This window comes from Carassius carassius, chromosome 33, assembly GCF_963082965.1.
Source record: "Carassius carassius chromosome 33, fCarCar2.1, whole genome shotgun sequence".
NCBI lineage: Eukaryota > Metazoa > Chordata > Actinopteri > Cypriniformes > Cyprinidae > Carassius > Carassius carassius.
The window spans coordinates 5,890,293-5,918,162 of NC_081787.1; the positions used below are offsets into that span (position 1 = coordinate 5,890,293).

Here is a 27,870-nt window from a genome sequence, read left to right on the forward strand (position 1 = left end):
GGGCAGTCTATCTGGGTTCACCAAACCTTCAGAAGTGATAGTAAAGGCAGTATGGCAGCGCGCATGGTTCAAATACTAACGTGAAGGTCTTTTTTCGGGTGTACGTGAACACATATTATCCCGCTAGTAGGTAATGTAAATTATATCTCTGCGTATATCATAATAATGAATATGAAGTTGCTTACTAACCATATTTAAATTAAAACATTGTCATGTGCTATTCATGTAATGATGGATTATACTTTTTAAGCTCTGTTATTATGATCATTGTTATTATCTCTACATTTTCCTCTACATTTTTTACTACAAAAAAAAAACATAAATACTTTAATTCTGCTGATGGCAGTCACTTATTTAAAATGGGATCTTTGTTTTCCACTGTGTAATTTCCCACTATATCTGTTCTTGCTTGCATGTACTAAAAATGTAAGTTAAATGTGTATTACTTACGAGATGTCACACAACTCTGTATAGAGTTTTGACAGACAGCATCCTTCAAAGGGCAAACTAGAATTTAAATATCTCTGGTCATGTGACTATGTACACCAGCCATGTAAAAACTAACTAAATAAAACAATAAATAAAATAAATCGATTAAGTTTATTTTCCTGTAAATTAACTGGATCCTGTCTGTTAACCAATCACACCAGAGCCATGTTACATGTTGCTAAACTCAGTACCATTATGTTGCTTTACATCATCATCATCATCATCATTATTATTATAATTATTCAGGCACAACTGCAGGTTGGATGTGTGTTTGATATGTTAGAGATTGTTAGTGTGTCTTAGTACTGTAAATGTTACTCAGAAGTACATAAATCTTAAATCTTAAAAGTCAGATTCTTGTGAATATTTGATCTTATAAGGGTTTTGTGCAGGAGTGAAAGTATAATGGTTAAGGACCTGCACTGTAGGTTCAATCTATAGTTGACATATAATATCACAAAGGAACGGAACATCTTCTTTCTGTTGTCATTATAAAACCACAAATTAGATGCTATTATTCCTGCCATCAAGGACTAACCATTATAATAAAAGAGAAAGAGAATATTGTGCTGTTCCTGGTTATACCTACCATTCTGGATATTTTGGCTGTAGAGTGTGTTGCCTGAAGTTTGTTCAGGACAGTTATAATTTCAAGTCTGTTCTTTGTTTGTGTGGCACAGTAGTAAAAGATGGCTTTTTGACGCAATAGCAAACCCGCAAGCCTGTTTTGTGAGAGAGCCAGATAAACTGCTCAGTGCTGTTGCTCATTTCAAATTTTGTGAAGGAGCAGTAAAAACATTGCTTTATTCTGAGAGAGCATAACATTTGGTAATGAAGCCAATGATATAAGATATTAAACCGATAACTGACCTAAAATACACTCTTTGAATTTATCACTATAATTTGAACCACAATATCCTCACAATTTTACATTTGTTGAATGAGTCTAGTGCTCACAAGTGTTTTAATGCCATTATATTTGACAGCAGTGATACTTCAATTTCTGGTTTGCTGTTGTAAATTAGGAGGTAGTTTAGCTCTTTGCTGAGGTTATCACAAATTGCACTCTGCGCTCTTGTCAAAATCAATACGCACCTGGAGGGTATCAGAGGAATTGAGCTGAATTCTGAAACAGCAGCCTGCTTGCTGAATTGCAACATATGCTGCATCACTGTTTTTTATAGTTCAAAGGAGGACAGAATCTCAGTTTTGTATCTATGCTTGTTCATTTAGTTGCATTTAGTGAGCACATGTTTTCATTTGAAAGCAGGAAGGCCAATTTCCCTATATCTTCCCATTTTGTGCAAAACGCAAGCTGGTAGAAGGAATTAAATAGTTTTACCAGTCATTTCTGCTGTGCATAAATGTTTTATGCGCATTCCTCCTCATTTATTTCCCAGCTTTTGTCTACTTTGCGAAAACCACAATTGCTTGCTCAGCAGTATTTTAAATGGTCTATTCTTGCCTCAACAAACATGTTTTCTCATGTCCGTAAGTTCAATTTTGTCTCAAACCAAAAACAGATATATCAAGAGAGTGGGAATCTAAATGAACTGGCTGGCTTTCAAAAGTTGGGCTGTAAATCTATATATGTAAATGTGAAGCTGCAGAGGGAATGGTTTTTGAGGTTTTTAAATCACTTTATAAAGAGTGTCCTGTCTCTCTCTGTCATCTTAAATCATGAATGATGTAGCCCTGCTAATGCCATTGACTCCCTTGAGTGTTTCATTTTCCTGAAACCTGGTTTTATCCCTTTGAACTGAAGTTTGAACAGAACAGCTTTAGGTCTCTGAGGTCTTTTGTAGTATTGCTTTCTCTGAATTTGCATCAAGATATTAATTCACTTTACTGAGTCTATGAATTTTTTTTGTATTGCCCTATTTTCCCAGTGCAATTTAAAATCCCAGAGCTTGGCATTTGTTTTTTATCATTGTTATAGCCAAAATACTTCAGTGTGAAACATTGCAACAATTCATTTTCAGGCACCAATTGTTTGTACACCTGCTTCATTATTCTCTGTTCAAACAATGTAGGAAAAAATCAAATAGCACTTTGGCTAAAGATTAATTTGTAGTGAATAAACAGATACAGATGTACCATGCAGTGATGGTTTTAGTATTTCCAGAACATTGAGCCTAGAATATGAATTTGTAGACCTAATCATATCATTCTTTTCACAGGGTCAATTTTGTCATGCAGTACATCTTCAAGTCCCCAGTATCAAGCAGCACAACTTGACAATATTGATAAGAATAAGAAATATTTCTTGAGCAGCAATGTTTCTTGAGCATGTGACTCTGAATAATGGATGCTGAAAAGTCAGCTTAGCCGAGTTTGTTTTACATTTTAGAATATGTTAGAATAACTGTTTTGATCAAATGAATGCAACTTTGGTGAGCAAAAGAGACTTCTTTCATAAACACTTATCTTACCATGCCTACAAAGGGTGTGTATTCATGCTGTTTCTTATTTCCTATTCATAATATTTTAAACAAAACATGTCTTTTTTTTTTTTTAGTTTTTTTCCTGAGAATATCAAATATTAGTCTCAAGCAATTTAATCTAATTTGGAAAGCCGAAGAGGGCTTCAAAGCAGTGAACTCCGCAAGCACAGTGAAGTTTGACAGAACATGCCTGCAGTGCATATTCACTCATCCTCAGACTTTTTTCTTTCATCGTGTATTTTATATCCCCATCACGTCAACAGAGTTTCTTTAAATGGAAAAGAAATTTCATGCATTTTTCTTCAAAACAGTCAGAAACTTTGTTATTGTCAGCACCAAGTAAACCATCCCCCCAAAAAAGTGAATTGTTGCCAAACACAATGTTCCGAATAAATTGCTTCAATTCAACTCAACAGGATTTTTGATTGTCCTCTTCTGCTTGTGAATATGTTAAAATGGTTGGACCTCCTGCCAAGAAGTGGAGGTTTACCGGCAGCCCAACCTTCCGTGACTGCCTCTTAAATTGATTTGAGCTTCAACATGCTATTTAAAACAGCAAAAATATGTTTGGAATACAGCATGAAATAGAACGGCGCAATGAAGGCCAACGTGTGATTGGCATTTAAAAGAAAACCCAGAGAGTAATTTTTAACGCAGTGTATTGGTGATTGCAGAGCTTATATCGGCTGCTTCTGCTCTCTTCAGATAGCCTGAGATCCAAGACGTTTCAGTGCTTGTGAAAAGCTCTCTTTACTTGTCTCCTTGCGCACAAAGATGCAAGGCTTAACTTGGCATTAAAACCAATGGCACGTTCCAACATGTGGCTAGCGAGGTGTTTATTTCACCTCTGTCCTCATCTTCCTTGCATTTATGAATATGTAAATAGTGAGGTTAACCTGGGAACAAAGCACTGTGAATAATTTAGAGATATTGTTTTCACCTGGGTTGAACAGTCATAGAATGAGTCAAGTTCTCCCGTCATATTTGCAATTAGCCATGCTGCGAATGAGGTTGAACGCTGAGTGTCTTTTATTGCATTTGGTGTATATCAGATTATGGAGTGTGGTTTTTATGACTCATGCTTCCCTGAGCGCATATGTTTCAGGCCATTTGAGCCACTTAACTAATTGATTGAATCATGTAATTGAATTCAGTCTTGAATGGAAAAACTAGGTACTACTCTTTTGCCCTTGTTTGTAGCGCTAATTCTATGCATTGTCGGTGATGTTTTGGTGCTTGGTGGCTGCCGTCCAATCTGCTCCATTGGCCCTGATCTAGACCCATAGAGCGCTAGCTAAGTGTAATGTATCAGCAAAGCAAGGAACCACTGAAGGCAGCCAAGCACAGAAGCTCCTTGAGTGTGTGACGTACCTGAACTTTTATCCCTTATCTAAGGGCCTGAGGGTTCACAGCACTTCGCCTCGTGACTGTCTTCACTTACAGCATCTCGAGATAAGGCCACTGTGCACTCCTTGGAGAGCTTTAATGGATTGGAGAGCTTTTGTGTACCTCACTTTTCAACCCCTGGACAAGTATTGATTTTTTTGTGTTGAATTTTTTATGAATTAAGGAGACCTCCATAATTACCTTTCCCAACAGGCAAAGAGGACGGACAGACGTGTGGCAGGCCAGACACATAGAAAATGTCTAAGATATCTAAAGCAGCAAAGGCAGTGAAAAAGTTGGACACTGGAGGTGTGATCAGAGCAATTGTAAGGTCTGGACAAGCGGCTCCTGGGCCTCCACTGGACATACAATACATCAGTAATACACAATATTTTGAAGCTTTTACTTAACTTGAAAAAGACAGTTGCTAACAAGTGGCTACATGGGACTACAGATGTTGTTAAGGATGTTCATTTATTTATGTATTCTCTCTGTAATGTTAAACATCACAATGAACATTTCAAGTCACCTTTATTTCTTGAAGCACTTTATTGAGTAGAGATGGTTTGGTAGCAGCTTCACAGTATTAAATGGGAAACTAACAGAATCAATGATTCAAACTTAATAAAATTTGAGGCAATCTACTCAACTCAATAGTCTTCTTTAACATACTTACTGTTTATATTAGGAGCTTCCAAACCATTCTAACTCAAACTTTAAATAAAGAACAAAAGTGTTGTCTGAAACTTAATCTTGGTGACATTGAAGGTCATGCGACCATGATGTATAGGTTTTTTTTTACCTTTAGTTTTGACTTCTCGTGATCATATTTAGGCTTCAAAATTCATAAAAGTTGTGTTAATTTGCAAAGATTATCATGATGAACAAAACAGGTAAGTTTTATAAACTTTTGTTGGTCACAGAGCTTATTTTCCACAATAATCCAAAAGCCAATGGAAAAATCCTATTGGGTTTTTGTCATTGGAACCAATGAGATGAGAACTTATGGCTTAGCCCATAAAAATACGTCATCACTGCAGCACTCTATTTAGTTTTTAAACTTTTGGAATCCTGTAATTAAGTTTACAGAATATACAGTCTGGCCTTTGAATATTGTTGCATATGATGGTGGTCTTTAGAGTTAAAATGGTTGAGAACGACTGATTTAATGGTTAGGAACAAAACATAACATAACAAAAAAGTCTGTCTTGATCACTGAAATGTGATGTTTTTCTGCAGGTTGTACTCGTGTTTTTCTCCACCATAGGGACTGACTTAACTGTTTAGCCAAATGTTGACACAGGCTTACATCTGCTCTCGTATGTGAAGCACATTCATAACTAACAAGCTAATTACAGCTTTAATGATGTCATTACAGTCCCTTGCCCATCATGATGATAATAAATGAGACACTTTTACTTCTGCCAACACAAGTCAACCTTGCCTCCTGAGTGTGCTTTCCTGTTGAAGAAAGCTATTGCGAACTAAATATGAGGTGTAATGAGCATCAGTCAAGCAAAGCAGCTCCATATGTCAGTGAAACACATGTAGTCGTGTGTTTGTGCATGTATCAAACTGTGCTCTTGTCAGCTCTGTTTGAGCTCTGCTTTGCCTTTGTGCCTGTGCTGCCATCTTTGGCTCAACTTTTATGTGTATTAAACTGTAAATAAATTGCAGTCACTAGGCATTCAGCTTACAGCTCTGGCCCTTTAATCTTCCCGCTTTCTCCCTCATTTGTTTTTTCTCTTGTCTGCTTAACCATTCCTGACAGGGTAAGCACATAGAGGTAGGCTGTCTGTCGGCCGGGGGTGCAAATTTAAACAAACGAGAGAAATAAAAGAGGGAGCTCTGTAGGAGGGAGGGAAGCTCACAGCTTCTGTGGAAGAGAGTAATTACAGTCCAGAGAGAAATTAACTGGATGGAGGAGAGAAACAGAGGACAGAATAAAACAGGGGCATATTAGACAATAATTCAAGGGTTTTGTACACATGATGTTCACATCACATTTCTCCCCTAAAAATCTATATATTTATTCATCATTATAAAAAAATTTCACTAAGACATTATTTTCATGTCAATAGTGGAATAGTTAACATAAAAATATCATTATTTATTATTAACTCAATCGAGGGATGTGCTTAATTGTCCTGAAATAATTTCAAAATGCTAACAAAATGACTTCTTTAATGCAAAACCCTTATTTGATTCTTTTAATTTTGGGGTGAAATATCCACTCATTGAACATTATGCATGTCTGTCCTGCTAGTTCTGTTCTTTTCACTGATTTATTGTCATTACTGGAAAACTGAACAATTACAGGGGACATAACATGCATTTAAAATGAAGGGAGAAAGAGGTGAAAGGCTGAGAAATGTCATTCTGGTCTAGTTCATACAGTATTGCTTCATGTGGAACTGTTCTCTGTAATTCAATTAATTTATAGCTAGACTTATTTTTAGCATTTGTCATGCAAGTTTGTCCGCTTTTATGCTTGGTAAATATTCCATGTAAATCATGAATGAAGTGCGGTATAAGCTCTTAGCTCTTTGAAAAATGAGTCCCTTTCAATTAATATGAGTAATAATGGTTTATCAGAGCAGGGGTGGGGGGATTGTGGAGGGCTTTAGAGGCTACTGATGGAGAGTGGATAATACCCAACCACCCTACCGTAATCGGCACCAGGATTCATTCTCTATCACCACATCAGAAAGTGCGTGTCTCTCAAACATCATACTCTGATGCGTACAGATGTGTCATTGGAAACCACAATGGAAAAGACACATGCTGTGGTAAATATGATACATTTACAGGGGGAGATCAATGAGCCATCACTATCCATTCTGTGTACAAATGCCTGGGGCTGCCCATATAGTGGTCTAAACGTATGAGACAACATTGAGAAACTGAAATATAATTTGAATCTAAATAATAAACAAAATTTTATGATTTTGAAATATTGATGACATGTGAACTGTTTGCACAGATGGTTAGATGCTCTTGCTTCCAATGATCCAAATAGCATTTGTGCTTCATTCTGTGCTGGGTTCACACAGACTTCTGGAGTTAATTTAGCTTGAGTGCTGCTGTCATTAAAGAAAAGGAGGGCTAGTACAAATACTTTAAAAAAACATGAATGCATGAATTTTTTGACAATTTTGGCCTGAAATTGCTGCGCTGATAGTATAATGAATACATCTGTATAAAAAATGTGTTGAAGTAGAAAAAGTGCAAAATAGAAGCATTTTTCACTTTGGGGCCTCACTGTATATAATTGTGGGAAAAGTTTTACTGTTGAAAGTGATTGACAGGTACTTTCGTTACTGTTTTTGCTCAACCATGAAACGTCCATTTAGTTGATGGAGGAACAGATTAATTTGTGTAGACCAACCATAAAAAAATTTTTTTTAAATGAAGATCCATCCCATATAATTTTAGAAATGTTGTCATTAGGTTTGACAGATCTGCACAAATCTCACACATCAGACCAACAGATTATGGGTTGGGCAGGTGTCTATTAAACATTTTTATTACAGAGTAGAATATTAACAGTGGTCATGCTTCACAGTACATGGTTTAATTCAAGTCCTTGATGAACACCGAAACGAACAAGAGTAACAATATTAATTGTTGCTCTTTTAAGAAGGCACTTGATGAAAACAGCTCCCCCCGCCTCATTACCATTTTGTCTGGGAGGTCCACACGACAGCAGGCTGCTCGTGTTTGGCTTTACAAATCATCAGCTGTACAAACTACAAAGTGTGCTAATACGATGAGTTTTCTATGCTAATCTTGCCAAAAGCACAGAGACTCCAGGGATAGGTACAAGCCTACAAAAAACAGTTGTTGGCAGTTTCATGGCTTTTTCATGACCTCTAGATCTCATGGGAAATGTAAGCCGGTCCCAGTGAGGTTTCAGTGGGATCTAGGCTGACGTGGGGGAGCGTGTGGCTGTGTCCGTGAGTGCGTGAGAGTGTGTGGTAGCACGTAGAGGACGACACTGGAGATATGCACTCTTGTTCCTGCTGCGTGGCTTGCTCCAGTGATGCCCCACGAGTCTGGTTTCCAGTTCCTGTGGCAGCTCCTGCGCCCTGCATCCCTCTGCTGCCCCTTCTGTGCCTCTCCCAGGCAGAGCTCAACTTTACTGCAAGAGCCAGCAGGTTTTTCCCCAGGAACACCGTGGATACCCGTGGGTCCCTATACCAGAGCATCCCGACCCCTCTGGGCACGAGCGTGAACACGTTAATGGTCACCAGGCTAAGCCACGGATAGATGGCCTCTTTCCGAGCCACCTGCAGCCCAGGCAGTGCAGTAGCACCCAGCTCCGTGAGCGACACACAAGGAAGCAACAGCAACAGCACATAACAGTAAAAGAACACTATACCCTCCACCCAAAGAGGAACCCCCACACTTCCCTGCACCTCCCACAGGCCGGCTTGAAGATCCAACACATCAAGCAAGTCAACCACCACCCACAGAAGCCGGCTACGCACCTCCTGTTTCCTGCGGAGTGGAGTCATGTAATCTGCTCCTGTCAGGATGAGGAACAGTGAGGGCAGGCACACTGAAAGTAAAAGAGTCAGAGTTTTGCGGGCAAGAGGATCCGGAGGTCGTCTTTCCTGTCTGTAATTCTGACACACAAAGAAAAGCTTCAGCTGCAGCAGTGAGAGAAAAAGAAACCAGAGTGCGTTGGCGAAGCCCCGACGGGGAGAGCGAGCCTCCGAAACCACACCGGCGGAAACAAAGCGCAGTGCCAGCAGGAAACACAGGTCACCCAGTACGACGGCAACACATGGCCATACTGCAGGACGGGCTCCACCTCTAGGTCCCAGCATGCTCTGCTCCAGCAGATAGAGGTCGACCACAGCCATCGTGCTCACTGTCACCAGAGTAGACACGCACACCTGGGGCGAGGGCAACATGCTTGAGGAAGAAGGAGAAACGAGGACATAGTCAGACTGTATATCCTGATAAGAACATGACCTGCATGATTGTGCTTTTACAAGACAGCAATATACAGAGTTTTTTTTTTATACAGAGAAAAGTTCAATTTCAGAGTAAATATATTGGCCATATATCTTCAAACAATACTATTTGTTTTTCTTTTCTTTGTGCATCTGATTACAGATAGCTTGGGATTACACAAGATTTGTATTTTAAAGACAACCAGGGCGCATCATTTCCTTTTTGGGTTAAAATAATTTCTTGATATGAAATTCAAATGGTATGACAATTAGAGATTAGACCGTACAGAAATTGAAATATACATGCCAATACACACTATATACACAGTCACACAATGCTGATGTTGTTAACATTTAATCATTTAAGAATAAAGTATAACCGTAATAATCATTTGCATGGTTTGATGTGATATGAGATAAACGATCTTTAGATTAAATCACCATTGGTAGAGTGATTTATTTCAATGCTTTTTTTCCTTAATTGGTCAGAACAAACATGGCAGACTTGTTACTTGTTAATTCTTATTTGGGTCATATATTCCTAGACGTATGCTAGGATCTGTGATTGTGAAGTACTGACTTCCACACATTCACCTCGGTGGAGCCGAGCCAACACACAACCCACGCAATGAAGATAATTCCGCAAACAGCTACAATTGCAGGTTTTCAAACGGAGATGGCGTCAAAGAGGAAAAACTTACGGACTACAGATTTAATATCAAAGATAGCTGCTGAATGTCTGTACCGAAGGCCTTGACAAATTTAGTTTGCAATCCTGGGCTATTTTATAATTCATGGTATTTCAAATGCTTGTTCAGTTTACAAAGCCTGTGACATTGACTGGATTAGTAAAATTATGTTTGTGGCAATACTGAGTATAAGCATTTTCTTGGTTTAGACAGGGTGTTGGTGATGGTCAGGGTCTTTTTTTTCCATCACTTCTATACACAAGCATGTCTTTCTGCTTCCAGTCTAATGTATTTCTCCCAGTTGATGCTTCAAATATAATAGAAGATGGCAGAATCTCTCTCTTTCTTTGTACCTTTCTAAATAAGATTTTTCATCTCATAAAAATTTAAATCCCTTCATCTTTCCAAGTGTTCCAAGTTTTCTGCTTAGTATATAGCATTCATGTCAACCCTTGTTCCCTTATTAATTAATTAATTATTTCGAAGGAAACCCAGACACAATTTCAAAGCCTCTTTTCCTCATGGTTTGCCTTCTGTGCTGGTTTTCTGTTACATATTGCGGCATTTAATTGTCTTTATTTTCAGTATGAAGCACGACTTGATCAAGTCTGATTCTCTGGCTCATTTTGAGTGCATTGGGCCACATGGAAAATGGCGACGCTCAATCTTAATACTCTCCGAGCTGTCCTTATAACACTGCATACTGATGTTGATTTTATTCATAAGGCATATTTCAGCAACGGACAGTGTAAAACTGTGGTATTGATTCATGTAGAGAAATGATTGTGGGCTTTATGGTGAAATCGAATGCAGGCCTTCTCAGCCGGATGGTGCACTAGCTGTCTGAACAAGTGATAAGGTTGGGAGCAGGCTTCACTATGTTTTTTTAGATTTTCAGAGTGCTGGCCTTATATAACACATATGCAACAAAGTAAAGAGGCCGCACTATGCATATAAAACGTTTTATATGCATAGTGCGGCCTCTTTACTTTGTTGCACTAGCTGTCTGACCATTTGTGTCTGTTGTGAATGTCACCTTTTAAATATAAAAATCATTACTGTTGAAGATATACAGAGTGTCAACAGGGCATAAGATACAGGTTTGCTACATTTAGTTTTATTTGATTTTTTTTGCTTAGATGTTACAATTACTAATTTACCCAAAAGTGGATGATATGAGAGAGTAAATTATGACAGAATCTTGATTTTTGGGAGAACCATACCATTACAACTCTTACAGCTTCTAAAGACTCCTTAGGTGTGGATATGTGGGGAGAAAGTGTTAAATGGTGAGGTGAAATGGAAATTGAATGGAGTGAGAGAGAGACAGCGAGAGCATGGTGGTGATGCATTCCCTGTGCTTTTTACAGACCTAATAAAGTGTTATGGTATGATGGTAATAGTTCATAAATAAGCTGAGGGAAATGAAGAAGGAAAGAGTGACGAGTATTACACAAAAAGCACTGACGACGTACTCTGGGAATAAGGAGATGTTGCGTTTGAGAACTGTTGATGAGAATAGAAATGGAAATATATTCATAGCTTGGGAACTGTAGAAATTAAATGCATTAATAGGCAGTGTGGAGGAAATGAAGGGAGTATGTTGGTAAATGACCTAGAATGATTAATCTTCTGTGAGCTCTGTGGAATGAAAAGGGAGTGTGCGTCACTAATATCTGATATTGACTGTAGACTTTATTTTTGTCTCTGTTACTGATTTTCTGCTTTGGAATTCAATTGAATCCATTAATCTTAGACTATGAGTGTTGAACTTAGATGAGGCCACATGATCCTAAAGAAAAATGTTTCTGCACAGGACACATATTTCATTTTCAATCAGAAAAATGACAGAAGTTATTTTAAAACAAAAAAGAATTGAAACCCAGAAGGCTTGCCTGTAGGTGCAGAGCTTATCTTTTGATTCCACTGTCAGCCCATAATTCATCAGGTTATCAAGTCACTTGGAAGATACTGTGTTGTTTTATCCAGGCACATCAATAATAACTTGACATCAGTACTGACAGTCAGTGCATCCTTAAGCATAAGGGATGGCTTAAGGCTGCTGGTTAAAGTGCATAATTTTATACAATTTTGCTGTACAAATGTGTTCTTTGATCTGCGCTTGACTAGTCTTTTGATGTATAGGCATGTTCTTGCATCTTATATTCAATATATGCTTCAAATGTTGCAATCTAATGATCGTGTTATTGTGTCTAAAGGCAGAATTTAAATAATTTCTCCATATTTATTATCAGACACTTAAACATAACAACTAACCTATATTGGTAATTTGCAGAAGTTATTTGATTCTCAGTTGTTTTAAAGGGATCAAGTTTACCCAAAAGAAGTCATTTTGAACCATTAAAAAAAATTCAATTGACATTTCTCAAAATATATTTTATCTTCCAGATAAAAAAAAAAAAGTCATACAGGTTTGGAATGATATGAGGGTGAATAAATGATGACAGAATTTTAAACTATGCCTGCAGTGTTTTAGAAGATAAGAAATAATGTAATTAAGACAATGGAGAAATGTAAAAGCTTCTCATAAATAACACTCTAAAGTGATGTTCATAATTACTGGATTTAATACAGTGTGATAAATATTGTAAATGTTTAATTGCTGTGTGCAAGTGCCCATAATCAAGTCTACCTCTCATTCTTGGAGATACTCTCGGCTGGACTCATGCCACATGCCCTCATTTACGAGTAAATGGCTGAAAATGTCCGTCGGTAATGTGCCATTGAACCATTCCCACACAGAGAAGATCATCTGTACAGTGAGAGCATCAGTGTTCGCGAATAAATGGCATCATCTGTCTTGATGCTTGCAAAGTGTCGTGCTGCTGCCACTGCAGGACGTGTGATCAGACCAGTACCACACTTCAATATATCACCATATTGCGACAGGTGTCAATACATTAGGATCTACTATCCGAATAAATGCTTGGTGAGCTGTCAGTCTCACCAATGAGCAAGTCAGCAGTGAAACATTTGAACTTTTAGACTTGAAGGATGCATGAATAATTGAATGTCAAGTTGCAAGAGAGCTGAACTTAATGCAACCAAGATTATATGAAGTAGACAATGTATTTACCCCAGAGCATGAAGACTTCACACAGCAATCTCAATCTAGTGACCAGCGCAAACCTGCAGGCATCAAGACGATATTATCTGAATCCTGTGTCCGAGATCTCGCTGTTCGTCAAGTTATGACACTGTACGGCCGCTCAGCATAACTAAACGTGGAAAATAATCCAGCCACACCAAGATCAAAGACTACATTGTCCATAATATAAACACTGATGTGCAGTTTATTCGGCCAAAGTGATGAGGAGGCGAGCCTTTCAGTCTTCTGACTTTCCTCGTCGCAAAATCCTTATATAAACGGCATGGGGTTTATTCCGTTTTCTCGACTCGAGCTCGAGCAGGATCCTTCGCGCTCCATCCAGACTCTCGGGCGACTGCGAGCGAGGAAGCTTTGTGCGGGCTGAGGAGTAGAAGTCCGTTAGAACTGTGCTAGAAACGTCTTATCTGCTAAATTTGTAACGGAAGCCGCTTTTTCCCGAGTATCTCCTTGTCTTCATACTTCACTTAGGAAAGGGCGCGAAAGAACGTGTCGCGAGACAGTTTATGATTGCAGTGTGTCATTTGTAGGCAGTTTACGTGCACTTGTACCCCTCCCTCGCTCGCTCGCTCTCTAACTCTACCGCTTAGTTGCTTCTCTCGGATTTCACTTAGGATAGCAGGCGGGGATATTTGAATGGCCTCGTGCATATTGCATGGGAGTCACCGTCCGGAAGAGTCCATGCTACGAATTACTGCCGCTAGTGCAATCATTGCTATGATAATTACATTGTTCCAGGCTGGAGAAAACAACACCCACGGTGTCCCTGCTGTTAGTGACGAATTATTGTGTGCTGAGATGAACTAGAAGGTCTTTTCAGATTGGTTATTTGTCATTTTAACAATTTTTAATCTAGAACAACTATGCCTGAGTGAAGACTGGTGACTGCATTGCATAGATTACTAATACAGCCTTTGTATTTATAAGCAAATTCAAGGTGCACTCAGTATTTTTTATTTTTTTATCTTAAATAGAACTTTTGAAAAATGTACAAAGGTCTAATAACAGCTGAGCTAAATAACATTTTTGTAAACAGGTCACATATGGACCTACTTCCATGGTAGTATTTCTATATACATTTCCAATTTAGTCCTTTAAATTGAGCAATATGTTGTAGCTTACCCAATGGAGATGTTAATATCTCACATTTTGATCATGATCATTGAAAATCAATGTATTAAGATCAAAACACATTTGTCAGTATCTTTTTTGTCTTTATGGATGCAATTAATGCCCAATACCACCCATACCTAGAAACCTTTTTGTCTGTCTACCAATCCCTGTGAGCAAGACAATAATAATTATTGAAACATCATACTGTTTCATACTGCATCAAATGGCTTCCCAGAGAAGACATTTATTGGAAAAAAAAAAAAATATATATATATATATATATATATATATGAAAATGGTACAGTAAAAGTGATATCTGATTTGACATGCACTGGCCCCTTTTTATACAAACATGGGTCCATTTTAATTATATAGAATTAAGAGGAAAAGTTAAGGAGGAAGCTTAATATTAATGGGTTTAGGAACTGCTCTTGCATGATCAGAGCACCAGTGTGACAGGAGATTGAGCTGAATTTCATTATCTGTAAAAAAAAAAAAAAAAAAAAACAATTCCCCACAACTGTTCTGACAGGCCAGTTTCCATTGTCTTTATGGCCTTTGTGAAATCAAAGGTTACCCCTCCACCCTTTTTTTTTTCTTTACAATGTTCACCTCATGTTTTCATGGTGAGGGGTAGTCTTGGAGTTCTAATTAGCCAGATGGAAAAGAAAGGCATAGAGAAGGCAAAGTCATCGTTCTTGTCACAGTCATCTGTGCGCACCACTGGTTTCCAGACATTTTCCATTCCTTGCCTTCAATATTTTTTCACCTTTGTTAGCTCCACCCACTACTCTCTATATTCTCTTTCTCCATCTCTATCACCATCTCTCTCACTCGTTCTCTCACCCGTCCCCATAGGCTGAAGTGTTTGAAGGTCACTGATGCTAGCTCTCAGCACGGAGGGAGTGAGAACGACCAAGAAAATTAGACCACAAGAGTCCAGCAGTGCAAAGTCAACACTTTTGCCCCCATAAAGTTGGTAAAGTCTTTGCCTTATGCAAATGTTACAGGCCTGATTGGTGCCCCAGGTGTGCACTGGCAGAAGCTCGTCCCAAGACACTGCTCACTACATCCATCTGCTACCCATTAGAGCTCTTAGCGGACACCACACATGCTCTCCAACCACAACGAAACAATCTGTCTTACAGACTGGAAGAATCTCACAATGAGCGCACAGCTTGATATACTGTTTTTGATCATTAATCCACACCTTAACGTCCTAGTTGTATTTCTGGAACTTAAAATATTTATAAATCTTACAATTACAACCAACCCTGGCTTAACTTATAATGATACTCAAATAAATTATCACCAGTCTTACTGATTAACCAACTGCGATTTTGCAGAGCTCCGATAAGATAAGACATCCACTGATGCGATGTTAGTCTCTGAAGAATGGGTCTGAGGAATTGGGCTCTTTACTTTAATAACATAACGTTTAATGAAATCCTTTCACACTCACTGATTTCCATCAGATGTTAGACATCGGCACAGATACGGCTCCTTCAAAGCATTTACTGTCCTTTTTAACTTTTTCAATGCCGTGGAGCCAAATGCTTTGACTTAGACCTTCACTCTGCATTTTATTATATTTAAATCTGTCTGTTGTGCTTTTATAAAACGATTGCAAGGCAACACGCCTCATATTCATGGACGCGGTCCTTGAGGATCTCATCTAGAGGAGCAACACATCATTGTTTCTTCAGACTGAAGTAGGTATAACTATCAATATAGACTGTAAAAATACACCATAAAATTGACACGAGAATAATGTGTCCCCAGTGGCACATCTCGCCCTGTGGCAATTGTTTTGAACGCATTAATCATCACGGTTTATACTTAAACAAAGATGTGTTTTTAGATGTGTTTGAGGTTGCAGTGGAATTTGGGATGATCAAAGATAGAGCCATTAGCCATTCTGACAAAATTTTGCTAGCATTCCACAATGTCTGATGCAAACATTGTGTGTTCGCCCGTGGATCAAGCGAATAGACATTAATCCTCTTTGCATTCAAAACCAGGACCCTTCCCAGTACAAGGCCTTGTCCATTTCTCTCCTGAGCTTGAGGCTGTTTGATGGGTTTGACTGGTTTGAGGGTATGAAGCTAATCAGTTGTAAGACACCCTTATAGGGAAGAATGTAATAAAATGGGAAGAGTGCTGCACATTAAATTAGGAAAGGGGAACCAGAGTAATTAATTAGAGTGTCTCACACTGCAGAGTTTAATTAACCTTTCTTCTACACCCCTCACCTCACCCCCATCTTTCAGGATGCTGGCGTGGGCAATGAATTGCCCATCCTAGGGTGCCAGGGGCAATTAATCCTGCCTGCTGCCCCAAAGCCACATCCCCTGTCATGCTTGTGTACAAATGCCCTTTTTTGCGCTTCTGTTTCACTCACTGTTACATATCAGTGCGCACAAGGAGGGAACATGCAGTGCCGTGTCATCTAAATCCCACACTAAAAGAGCGCTCTGACAGAAACTGTAGTTATGTTCTCCCAATTCATCTCACTCTTTTCTTTTTATACTAGCTCCTTTTGTTTCTTATTGTCTGCAGAAAAAAATCATTCATCATTCTGTCATCATCTGCTCACCCTCATGTTGTTCCCAACCTGTATGACTTACCTTCTTTCATCAAACAGAAAAGGAGAAATTATTAGTTACATTTTGTTCTGTTTCTCACACCAAGCTATTGGATGACTACATAGGAATTTAATGGGGTGCTGTTATTATTGTTAACTTAAACTATTAAAAATTTTTATTCGTAAATTGGGAAAAAAAGCAGAAATTAAATATGGTGTAAATATTAGATGAATAACTTGCTTTAGCAGCCATCAGAAATGAAGTACTAAAAATGACAAAAAATAAATAAATAAAAAATTAAGGCTAAATGGAAATATTAAAAACTGATAAAATGTGTAAATAGCAAAAAAAAAATACCAAAATGAAAAGCTAATTCAGAATGTTAAAAGACATCATAAAAGTATATAAGTCATACTAAAAGAACACTGCTTTAATGACTTTTATGGGGCTTTTGTTTGATTTATGAAGCTTGAAACTTTAGCTTGGTTTCATTGTACTTCCTTGGATAACTTCTCAGTTTGTATTTTGCAGATTTCACAAAAGTTACACAAGTTTAGAACAGCATTAGGGTTAATAAAGCATGAATGACGCTATAACAATTAAAAAAAAAAAATTTGGTGCACTATCCTTTTAATTGCCTCATTTAGCTATATGAAGTCTTTTGTCCAGCATCTTCTACTGATCCATGCAATGATCTGTTCCTTCAGCCTTTTTAATTTGCTTAATTTCTTCTTAATGCATTTAATTATGCAGGTTTTCACTTAGTTGCAAGTCACACTGTCCTAATGCCTTAGAGGCTTTGGTCTAAAGTGATAGAACCACTTGAATCCACCACCGTGCTCCTTTTCCTTCTGCTTTTCTTTAATGGAGTGTGCTCGCAGCCCTCACACATACATTCTTTATTCATGCGGGTCCCTATGGCCTCTCCATACATCAGCACTCTGAAGCCTTTCACCCGCTTTGTCAAATGGACCTCCTGAATGTTAATATTGATCTTCATTGTTGCTCTCATAGGGGACATGACTTAAACGTAACACTGTTCTTCTTTGTCCTCACAGGATATATACACGTGTGCATCTGTTACTTCTGAAAAAGCTGTTACTTTCTGAGTCTGTTCTCACTCTTTTTGTCATTTATCCATGTCAGCGACCATCTCGTTAAAAAGAATTGCTGAAGCTGAAAGCTTATGTTATAAAAATGAAACAAATGCAAAGCGGGAGAACTGATGAAAAGAATGAATAAAGGAGGTGTTTTGTGAATCACAAATGCAATCCAGATGCAGATACCCTGCACAGCATATATTAGGTGAAGGGGTTTTTACTCTGGTTATTAAATTATTCCCCCTGTTAGAGAGTTGTTTGTTTCCCAAGAACATATTTCATAACAAAATGATCTATAAGCATGATTGTTTTGAACGCATTCATGTCTGGTTATCTTCTCACACAATTCACCCAGGATTTTTCTTTTGTCAGATCCTTCACCATAAATGTCCCCTTTATGTTAGAGGATATTGATATGATAAACACTTTTAATATTCATCTCAGATAATAAAAAAACTGCAGTGTCCAAGTTTGATAGCATGCCTCCATCAAGGTGATGTACTGCAACCATTTTAGTTCTTCCCAGCTCTGCTTTTAGCAGTTGAGGAACGAGTAGGTTTAATTGGACTGCTTGACTTCTGGATGAATAGATCTTGGTTTTTAGAGAGCTAGACTGGCAGTTTGGCCTGCACTCGAAAGTGAATGTATCTGCCAAAACAATGTCTTGTTCATCAAGATTGTCAGAGCAGTCTTCATCTTCAAGCCTTGTCTTTTCAACCAACAACAGATTCCCATTTTTATAATAGCCTCACTCATGATATTAAAAGCATGATGCAAAGTACAATTACTGTGGATTCTTCCATTGAACCCCTCTTTGTTTGGCACAGTTTGAATGTCTTGTGCATCTGATATCAGCACACCACCAGAACCTTTCATCCTTGTTGCCCGCCTGCTTTCCCCCCATCATCATCAGACGACCACTTCCTCACAGATCTGTCTGCTATCCTCTGCATTCCACCAAGTGGCTTTGCTTGTTTAACATCTTTCAGAACTAAAACAACAACTTTAAAGGGAGTTATAAAGCAGCGGGTTGAAAAACTGAAGTAGAAGTGGTGTTGAATCGCAGCCCAAGGGTTTTTGAGGCTCTCCTAACAACCTTAGTTTAATATGAATCCATATTTAATTAGGAATCACCCACCGCCTTTCTTGTTTACTTAGATCTGTTGTTCTCGCTGAAGTCAGAGCTCAGGGAGATGCTAGTGGGTTGACATGGGATTACTATTAATAAGCAAGTCAGGAGGGAGATGGGCTGCCTGCAATCCAGGGCGTTTGTTTTCATTTCATTAGTGTTGAGATTTTTTTGATTATTATGCAATGTACTGGCTGAACAGTAATACCTCTGGATTTGTGAGGAAATATTTGCTATTCTCGTATGACAGTATGTGCTTTATATAATCTAAAAATATTGCATCAGTATTTACAAGTTAGGATCAAATAGGAAGGAAGTTATTTGCAAATGGACTTTGCACCAAAAGATGCTGTTTATCTTGGCCCGTATATCACCCAAGAGATATATCTTTGACTTTGTCAAAAAGTCTGTTATATTTTGCAGCTTATTTTGGCCAAAAACCGCCTACTTCGACAGGAAAGGTCTGACTTAAGTGACTAAGCTTAGTTCAAGTTGTTTTTACATGCTGTTTAAAGAAGTTTGTTTATTTAGGGGAAAAAAAACAGTTTGTGCAAAATTAAGAATTCCATTTTAGTTATCAAGTCATACAAACTTTGCGTAATTGAAAATTCTATTTAAATAATTTCTTTGAATTTCAATTCATGTAAATTTTACTTCCCAAATTATTTCTGAATGCCATACAAGAAAAATAATTAAAATCAAATACTTCAAAAAATTCAGTGATAATGCACAGAAAAATTAGTGAGATACACTACTGTTCAAAAGGTTGGGATCAGCAAGATTTAAAAAAAATAAATGAACACACCTTTAAACAGCAAAAAAAGATCAAAAGTGACAGTAGAAGTATTTAAAAAGTTTATAAACACATTTTAAAAAATATATTTCAAATGCTTTCTTTTGAACTTTCTATTCATCAACAACAAAAAATAATCTGACAAAAAATGTATCACATATCCAGAAAAATATTAAACCATACCATATTAAACTGTTTTCAGCATTGATGATAATAATAATAAATATTTCTTGAGCACTAAATCAGCATAGAATGTTTCATGTTACACTGAAGATTGGAGGAATTCTGAAAATTCAGCTTTACCATCACAGGAATAAATTACATTTTAGATTATTATTTTAAATGTAATAATATTTCAAAGTATTTCATTTTTAATTTATTTTGTTCAAATAAATTCAGCCTCCACAGGAAAGAGATCTTTCAATTGCATGACCCCAAATGTTGAAACAATAGTGTATGTATTATTAGAACAGAAATCAAAATTTATGTCCAGCCAATAGTAATTGGTAACTATAATTTCACAGACATAACTTTGAAACATCCACTAATACAATTCTGATTTATTTTTATAGTTTTTACTTGCTAGTAATAGTTTCAAAGATCTGATGCTACTCACTTCCCAGTTCTTGACATTAGGTGCAATATGAATCATCAAACAGTCAGTGGATGAACTGAGGGTGATTGAAACTTTTGTTCCAGTCACTGTGGATCCTTCACAAAGCTCAAGTGCAAGGAAAACTTTTACAACTGTAATAAGATTACAGATTAGCAGCCGCCTCCGCAGTCAACCCACAGAAAACACTCATGCTCTGGTAAAGCCACACAGGAGAAATGGCAGCCAATGTTGACTTAATGTCAGCTATACATTTAGCTTTCTGCCTGGCAAGGGCCAGGAAAGAAAATCTAATTTATCTGGAGTCTCAGAGGCATGATGACTGCCATAGTCTGACATACACACTCACACACACACACACACACACACTCACACACTTGGGTAAATAGGCTTCCACTAGCCTCTCTCGTTCACTTTCTCACTCACTCACACAGGCATCCAAGCATGCTGAGGCATTCACAGTGCACCAATGAGTTATCGAATGATTGACACCATGCAGCCACTCTAAATGGCTATTGGTATTCATCAAAGAATGCCACAATGAATAACGGCTAAAATGTGTGTGGGTCTAAACCTTTCTGAATGTTTTTCCTATGCCTTCTTTTTCAGAAAGGGATTCCCATTGGGGCCTTTTGCAAAGACTTCAATGAGAAAACCAAAGACCTCAAAGAAGGTATTCCTCTTCCCATCAAGATCAATGTGAAGGTAATGTAACCACTAAATAGGAATACTGTTGGTGTTTTTTTCAGGTCAACACCACTTTACCAATCAGTCACAGATGTGAAGTCTTGAGGGGGGCCTCATAATACACCTTATTCCTTTCAATCAATCTTGATCTTGTTTGTTTTGCAGCCCGTTTTCTCATTTTATGAATCCCTGGAGGCGCTCGTTTACATTCACATCCCAGGTGCATTAGAAAACAGCATTAGATGCGTCGCGAATGCCAAAGCGCGGATTATGCCTTCTTCTGACATTATGATCAAATGAAAGTATTGAGCAAAGTGGATTAAACAGAAGAACAGAGCTTTTTCGATCTGAGCGTGACTCGTAAATGAGGAATAGTCATTGATGCAGTGTATGCAATGTTCATCTGGAATAAGTTTTTCTCCTTGATCACCTTCTCAGGGAGGTTCAGCACGTTTATTATAATGTTTTTGTCAATGACACAGTATTGTGTTTGAAGGCAAAGACTGTAAATGTACTCCAAGTTTCTTGGAGAAATGGGGCTGTTTGATGGATCCCTAAATTGTGTGCATTAGCAGCTCTTTCCCTGACACCTTTTAGTCTTTGTTTCTCTCATATGATCATTCTGTCTCTTCTAATCGAATCTCTCCCATTTTTCCCCCGCCCTCTGTAACAAAATGAGAGGTCTAGCACTTTCTCCTCATATTCTCAGTCTTTTAAATAAAGATGGATTGATGGCTGTTAGTAATGCTTGCCGAGTCAATGCCAGAGCGCAGGGGCATTTGAGCAAAGGCTCATTATGAAGGTTGTGAGAAATGGCTTTTTATTATGGAGAAGTCATTGTTCACTAATTTTTAAGTGGCATGACTGTGTCACGAATGAGAGTTCTCATTACAGTTCTTCTGTTGAAAAGCTCTGGTGTGATTTCAATTGCGAATTGTGATCCCCAGATTCGAGAACCCTCTGTGTCTGTAAGTGAAACGGGGTGATGCTGTGGCCGTCCAGAGGGCAGTGCAGACATTGCGAGGAAAATATATGGCCATATTACGCTCCGGCACTGCCACCCAATCCAGTCTGGGGTGTTTTAATGTCTCTGGTTCGTGTCTAATGTTCGGTCTCAGTCAGAACCCCAAACACATAATCTTCTGAGCCGATTAAGCGAGTGACTGTGGTCCAGTTCTGCCACAGTTTGAATCCGGAGGCTTCTGTTGCATAAAGAAGAACTAGACATCTTCAGCAACAATGTCACCTTCATCTAGCTCATCTCTTTGTGCTGTCCTGTCAGTCGTGGTTGCCCGAGGGTGGGAATTGTCAGCCTTTGTTGTTGGCTCTCCTTTGCAGGTACATCAGCTTTCATTCCAGGACCAGATGCATACGTTTTCAGAGAGAGAGAAAAATGTGCATCTCATGCTGTTGTCATTCATCATTTGTTCTCTGAATACACCTTCAACAGCTCACTGTGATTTTTTTTTTCTTTAAGACAATAATAATAAAGAACTACAATTTTACAAATTCTGAAGTCTGTAAGTTGTGCTCATCTTAACTTATTCTGGTCCCTCATTATGCAATTTAATTTAAGTTTACATTTCAGCAATTTTGTTGTGTGCTGTTTTGTATTTTTATATATATTTATTTTAGTTCTTGTCATTTTAATATTTCATCCCTTGTTTTTATTTTACTTGTTTTTAAGAGTCTTACATTTTCATCTCCTTTTTATATTTTATTTTATTCCAGCTTTTCAGTTAATAAAAATATACTAGTTTTAGTTTGTCAACAACATACCTTTTATTTGTTTTTATTTACATGTCTGATTGCTTAGATGTGTAATAGCAGATGTACAATTGTACAAGTTACACACAATTGCAAAACTCCATTAAACAAGCCTCTGCGAGTATGAGCAATAGTAATATTGTTGTTTGAACACCACTGTTTATTTAGTTTCTGCATAATAAAAAATGTGCATAAACAAATACAAGAGTAATGGAGTAAAGAGTAAATCAAAAAGATGAATGGTGGGCAAAAAGAGGAAGAACTTTAAATACTCATACTTTATACTTTTTGTTATTTGCAGTGTTTATGAGGCTCAAAGGAACAGCTCAACCAAAAATGAAAACACGTTATCATTTACTCACATTCGTGTGATTCCAAAGGCGTTTGACTTTTTTTTTCTTCTATTGAGGCATTTTGAAAAATGTTCACCCTGCTCTTTTTCATGCAATAAATGTGAATGACGACCAAGGGCTGTCAAGGAAGAAAAGTCAGATAAAATGCAACTCGTCAATACGATTTGTGCTATATTGCAATGCATGTAACAGCTTTCATTGTATAGATTACAACAGTTTGGACATCCGTATAAATACCATTGTTTGTGTAACAACAAAAAAAGACCGGTTTCTTATAGGTTTTAAAAGACATGATGATGAGTAAATGATGACAGAATGTTTATTTATTGGGTGAACTATCCTTTTAAGACGCCCAGAACATAAAACTCTATTGCTAAACAAAGGGAAAATTACTTTGTATGTTTTATTCTTCGAGTCTTACAGGCAAATTAGACCCTAAAGTTAGCGTCCTCAAACTATACTGATGAGCATTCGAAAGGGATTGAAGATTAGCCTGGGCTACGTCATCTTTAGCTCCAGGGGCTGTAGAGAATATTCTGGTTGAGTTCGCAGCACAATGCTTGCTCTAGGCTTGAGCCGGATGGCTGCAATGCATTTTTGCCAGGCCGTCTCCCCTAGTAGGACTGCCTGTGAAGTCCCAGTTGTCCTGTTAAGCTGTCTGCTGCTCACTCATTGTTTTTGAGCCTCTCTATGCAGGCTATCCAGAGACTCTGTTTGGTGCTAAGGATTTTAGCTCCTCTCGCTATGGAAGAGGATAGTGTTAGTAATACCACCCGCTGTGTGTGATGAGACTGATAGACAGAGAGCGAGAGCTTGACGCCCACAAATCTGAAACCGAAAATAACCTTCTGTTCCCACAGTCTCGACAGATAATCGTCCAAAACAAACTCAACATGCAATCCATAATGTAATAATTTAACTGCAGCATATAAGGATTTTTATGTCAAATATTGTAAGCTTTATCATTTATTGTGTAGTTTTTATGTTTTTTTGACACTGACATGTTACTGAATTTAGATTCTATTCACACAGCGTGGGTTTAATTCACATTTTCTCTTTTTCTTTTGTTAGCAAGCAATGCTTTTTTTCTTTCTTTCTTTTATGTATGCACTTATAGCACACCTGTTTTTTTCTTCTTGTTTTTTGATGGAGCAACAGTTGTGGTTCACTTGGTGCCTTAGGCATGATAAGACACCAAAGGGCAAAACTACTTTTTAATAACTTTTATTGGTTCTTTGTAACAAACTTTGTAACCACTGAACTTGTCCAAGCTTTTTAGTTTTACAGAAAAGTGCAGGTTTTTCTCTGGAAATGTACTTTATTCGTCTTATTTATATAGTTTTTTACAATATCATTTTATAATTTATTCATATTTTTGGCATTTACTTTTATCTCCTTCCATATGAATGCATGTAAACCGTTATGTAAATATGAAGTACTGAAGTCATTTAGATCATTTTGTATTCTCAAGGGGAAAAAAAGAAAAAAATCAAGATGGGGAATTTAAGCAAAGTTTAATGGCAATTTAAAGGAAATAATTTGCAGCATTTACAACTCGATATGGACTGAATGTTTAGACTGGAATAGGAAATTTATGTCACAGCATTTTAGATAAACGTTATTTGCCAAAGGTACATATATACACTACCATTCAAAGGTTTATGTACAGTATGATTTTTTTTTTAATAAATCGATAATTTTATTTATAACGCGTTAAAAAGGCATTTATAATGTTACAGATTTCAAATAAACTCTGTTCTTTTGAATGTTCTATTCATCAAAGAATCCTGAAATTTATCACAGTTTCTACAGAAATTTTACATCCTTGGTGAGCATGAGAAGCTTTTAAAAACATGAAGACAAAAATCCTACTGACCCCAAATCTTGAAATGACCCCACTTTTCTTTCCTCCAGTCGGACAGGACATATGATCTGAAAATTGGCCAGCCCAGTCTTACTTCTTGAAACAGGCCGCCGGCATTGAAAAAGGAGCCGGAAAGACTGGTAAGCGAGACCTATTAAAGCCAGGGCAGCTGTGGTCATACATCCATCCTTCCATCTCTCAGAAGTTTATTTGTATAACTCACCACCGCCTATGTTTCAGTAATGGACAGACTTCCCCCTGCAGGGTGTTTTGGTTCAGAATGAATTTTTTGACTGATGATATATTGATGATGAGCTGCACTGGTAGAGAGCTGTGCAATTACTAAGGGGAGCGCTGCGGTGAAGGTGGCATGTTAAAAAAAGAGAATTATGGATTTGCTTCATTTTTGTACATTTCACTCCACCTCAATTATTCTTTCTTATGCTCCCACTCTTTCCCCTTCCCCTCTCCTTCCATTACTTCTCCCTTTCACTCCATCTCCACTTCCATTTTTCTCAATCATGATCAACCAAACCTCCTCCTGGTTTCTCTTTCTGTGCCACTGTGTTTCATCACCCCTCTCTTTCCCCTCCCGCCTTGTTCCTCCACTCAGGGCATGAGATTGCAGGTATGGTGACGGTGAGGGCCGTATATGAGATTGCACGGGTCAAATCACAGGATGACAGCTCTAAGCTGCGAGACACCTCTATGCAGAATGTTGTCAAGAGCATCATCGGTTCAGCCAGATCCCTCGGCATCAAAGTTATCAATGAGTGAGAGTCCTTCAAACATCATTCTACTGCATTCCTCACAACATACACTATCGGTTAAATGTTACACAAACTCATTTATATCACTTTTACAGAATAAAAATAATAATTATATAATAGCCAAAATATGTCTCTCTCTCTCTCTCTCTCTCTCTCTCTCTCTCTCTCTCTCTATATATATATATATATATATATATATATATATATATATATATATTTATATAAAAAACTATTTTCAAGCATTTATACTTTCTTTTGTGCTTTCTGCATGTCTGGTCTCTACTGTGAGTGTTAAAACATCTATCTTTTCCTTGTATAAATATTGCAGGCATCCCACCACCTTAAGACCTCAATAAGAGATGTGAATAAATAATGGCTGAATAAATCACATGCTCACCAATGACTTCCTTTCTTGTGCTCATTTGGAATCTTATGCCATTTCTCACTGTTGAGAATTGAGCTTGATCTGCAGCCTTTTAAAAAATGAATCATGAAAATTCATGTTTTGTATAATTAATGTCTTTAAAAAAATTGTAAGGGATGCTGTTAGTATATTTATTGAGACTATTTATTAAAGGAGTGTTTGCTTGACAGCTACCAGAGCCTTTTCTATCCTCTGTCTCTGCGACATCAAATGTCATTAAGCCACTGAAATTTGGCAACATTTAGACATATGTTAGCAGAGTCTTGTCTTTTCTTAAACTGAACCTCTTTAATAAATGAACCATGTCACTGAGGCATAAATGCCCAGACCCATCGTTTGTGCATTAGGGAAGAGCAATACTCGCCTTGCATTTCAATCGATCTCTAGAAATGTTTGAAATTCTAATGTAATGTAGATGTATCTGTTGACATGCTCTAATCTCTGTCTTCTCTGTCACTCTCACGATGCTCCCCCTCTCCTCTCCCATCATCCCTCTGTCAGCCTGACACCAGAAGAGTACGGGGAGTTTCTCCGAGAGCGTGAGGAGAGACTGAAGGCAGAAGCCGAGGCAGCAGCCGCTGAGGCAGCAGCAGCAGTTAAGAAGAAATGAAGAGCTGCTGTGTGCTTGAGTTATTTATCAATGCAAAACCCCCATTCACATGGATTCGTTTTACTATTCCGGACGTGTTTTTCTAATAAAATGCTGCTCATTTGCATCCAAATGTATTGAGGTGTATTTTTTCCTCCGTATCTCTCTTTGTTGATACTATCCTGCCTCCTGACTTTTTTTCTACCTCCCCTACTTTCTCTTTTCTTTTCTCTGCCTCCTACAACCATTTTTAGGCCTCTAAGCCATTTTCACCTACTCTTTCTCTCACATCTGTTGGCTTACCCATCTCTCCTAATTAACTCTGGGTAATAATCCAGGTTTTTTTTTTTTATGTTTTATAGTTGCTATGTCTTTGACATCTGTGCTGAAGTAGATTGCCCTTTGGCAACACATTGAAACAGGTTGATATGCATTGACATTTTTAACGCTCATTTAAATGGATTGGATGCACCCAAACAGTTCTTGAACGTTTTCTTGTATTAAAAAAAAAGTATATAGGTTGAACACTGTGATCTCTATTATCGACCAGTGATGTATTAAAAGTTGCACGTATAATTCCATCTTTACCTGCCTACATTAACTATACTCATGCAAAGATATATATATATATATATATATATATATATATATATATATATATATATATATATATATACACACACATAGATAGATAGATGAGTAACACTTTAGAATAAGGTACCGTTAGTTAATATATTAATTAACAGGAAAAAACAATGAACAATACATTTATTACTGTCCGTAGAAATCATATTATGCTGATTAATTATCAGTGCAGGAAACTGTTGTCCTGCTTCATTTTTTATTTATTTATTTATTTATTTTTGGAATGATGGGTTAAATTGTTCAGAAGTGATAGCATAGATTTGAATTGTTAGAAAAGATCTATATTTTGAAGAAATGCTGTTCTTTTTAATTTCTTATTCATCAAAGAATCCTGAAAAAAGC

The 27,870-nt window shown here is 37.6% G+C and overlaps 1 protein-coding gene and 1 pseudogene across 1 annotated transcript; one reads left to right on the plus strand and one right to left on the minus strand.

Annotated features, from left to right (window-relative positions):
• LOC132113566 (large ribosomal subunit protein uL11m-like) lies at positions 1–27,004 on the plus strand (annotated as a pseudogene).
• LOC132114206 (transmembrane protein 121-like) lies at positions 6,583–13,742 on the minus strand. Its single transcript, XM_059522320.1, has 2 exons — positions 13,067–13,742; positions 6,583–9,239 (listed from the first exon to the last, which is right to left on the minus strand). The coding sequence occupies exon 2, from the start codon at positions 9,236–9,238 to the stop codon at positions 8,192–8,194; it is 1,047 nt and encodes a 348-aa protein (XP_059378303.1). The 5' UTR covers position 9,239; positions 13,067–13,742; the 3' UTR covers positions 6,583–8,191.
• Positions 27,005–27,870: the final 866 nt, after the last annotated feature.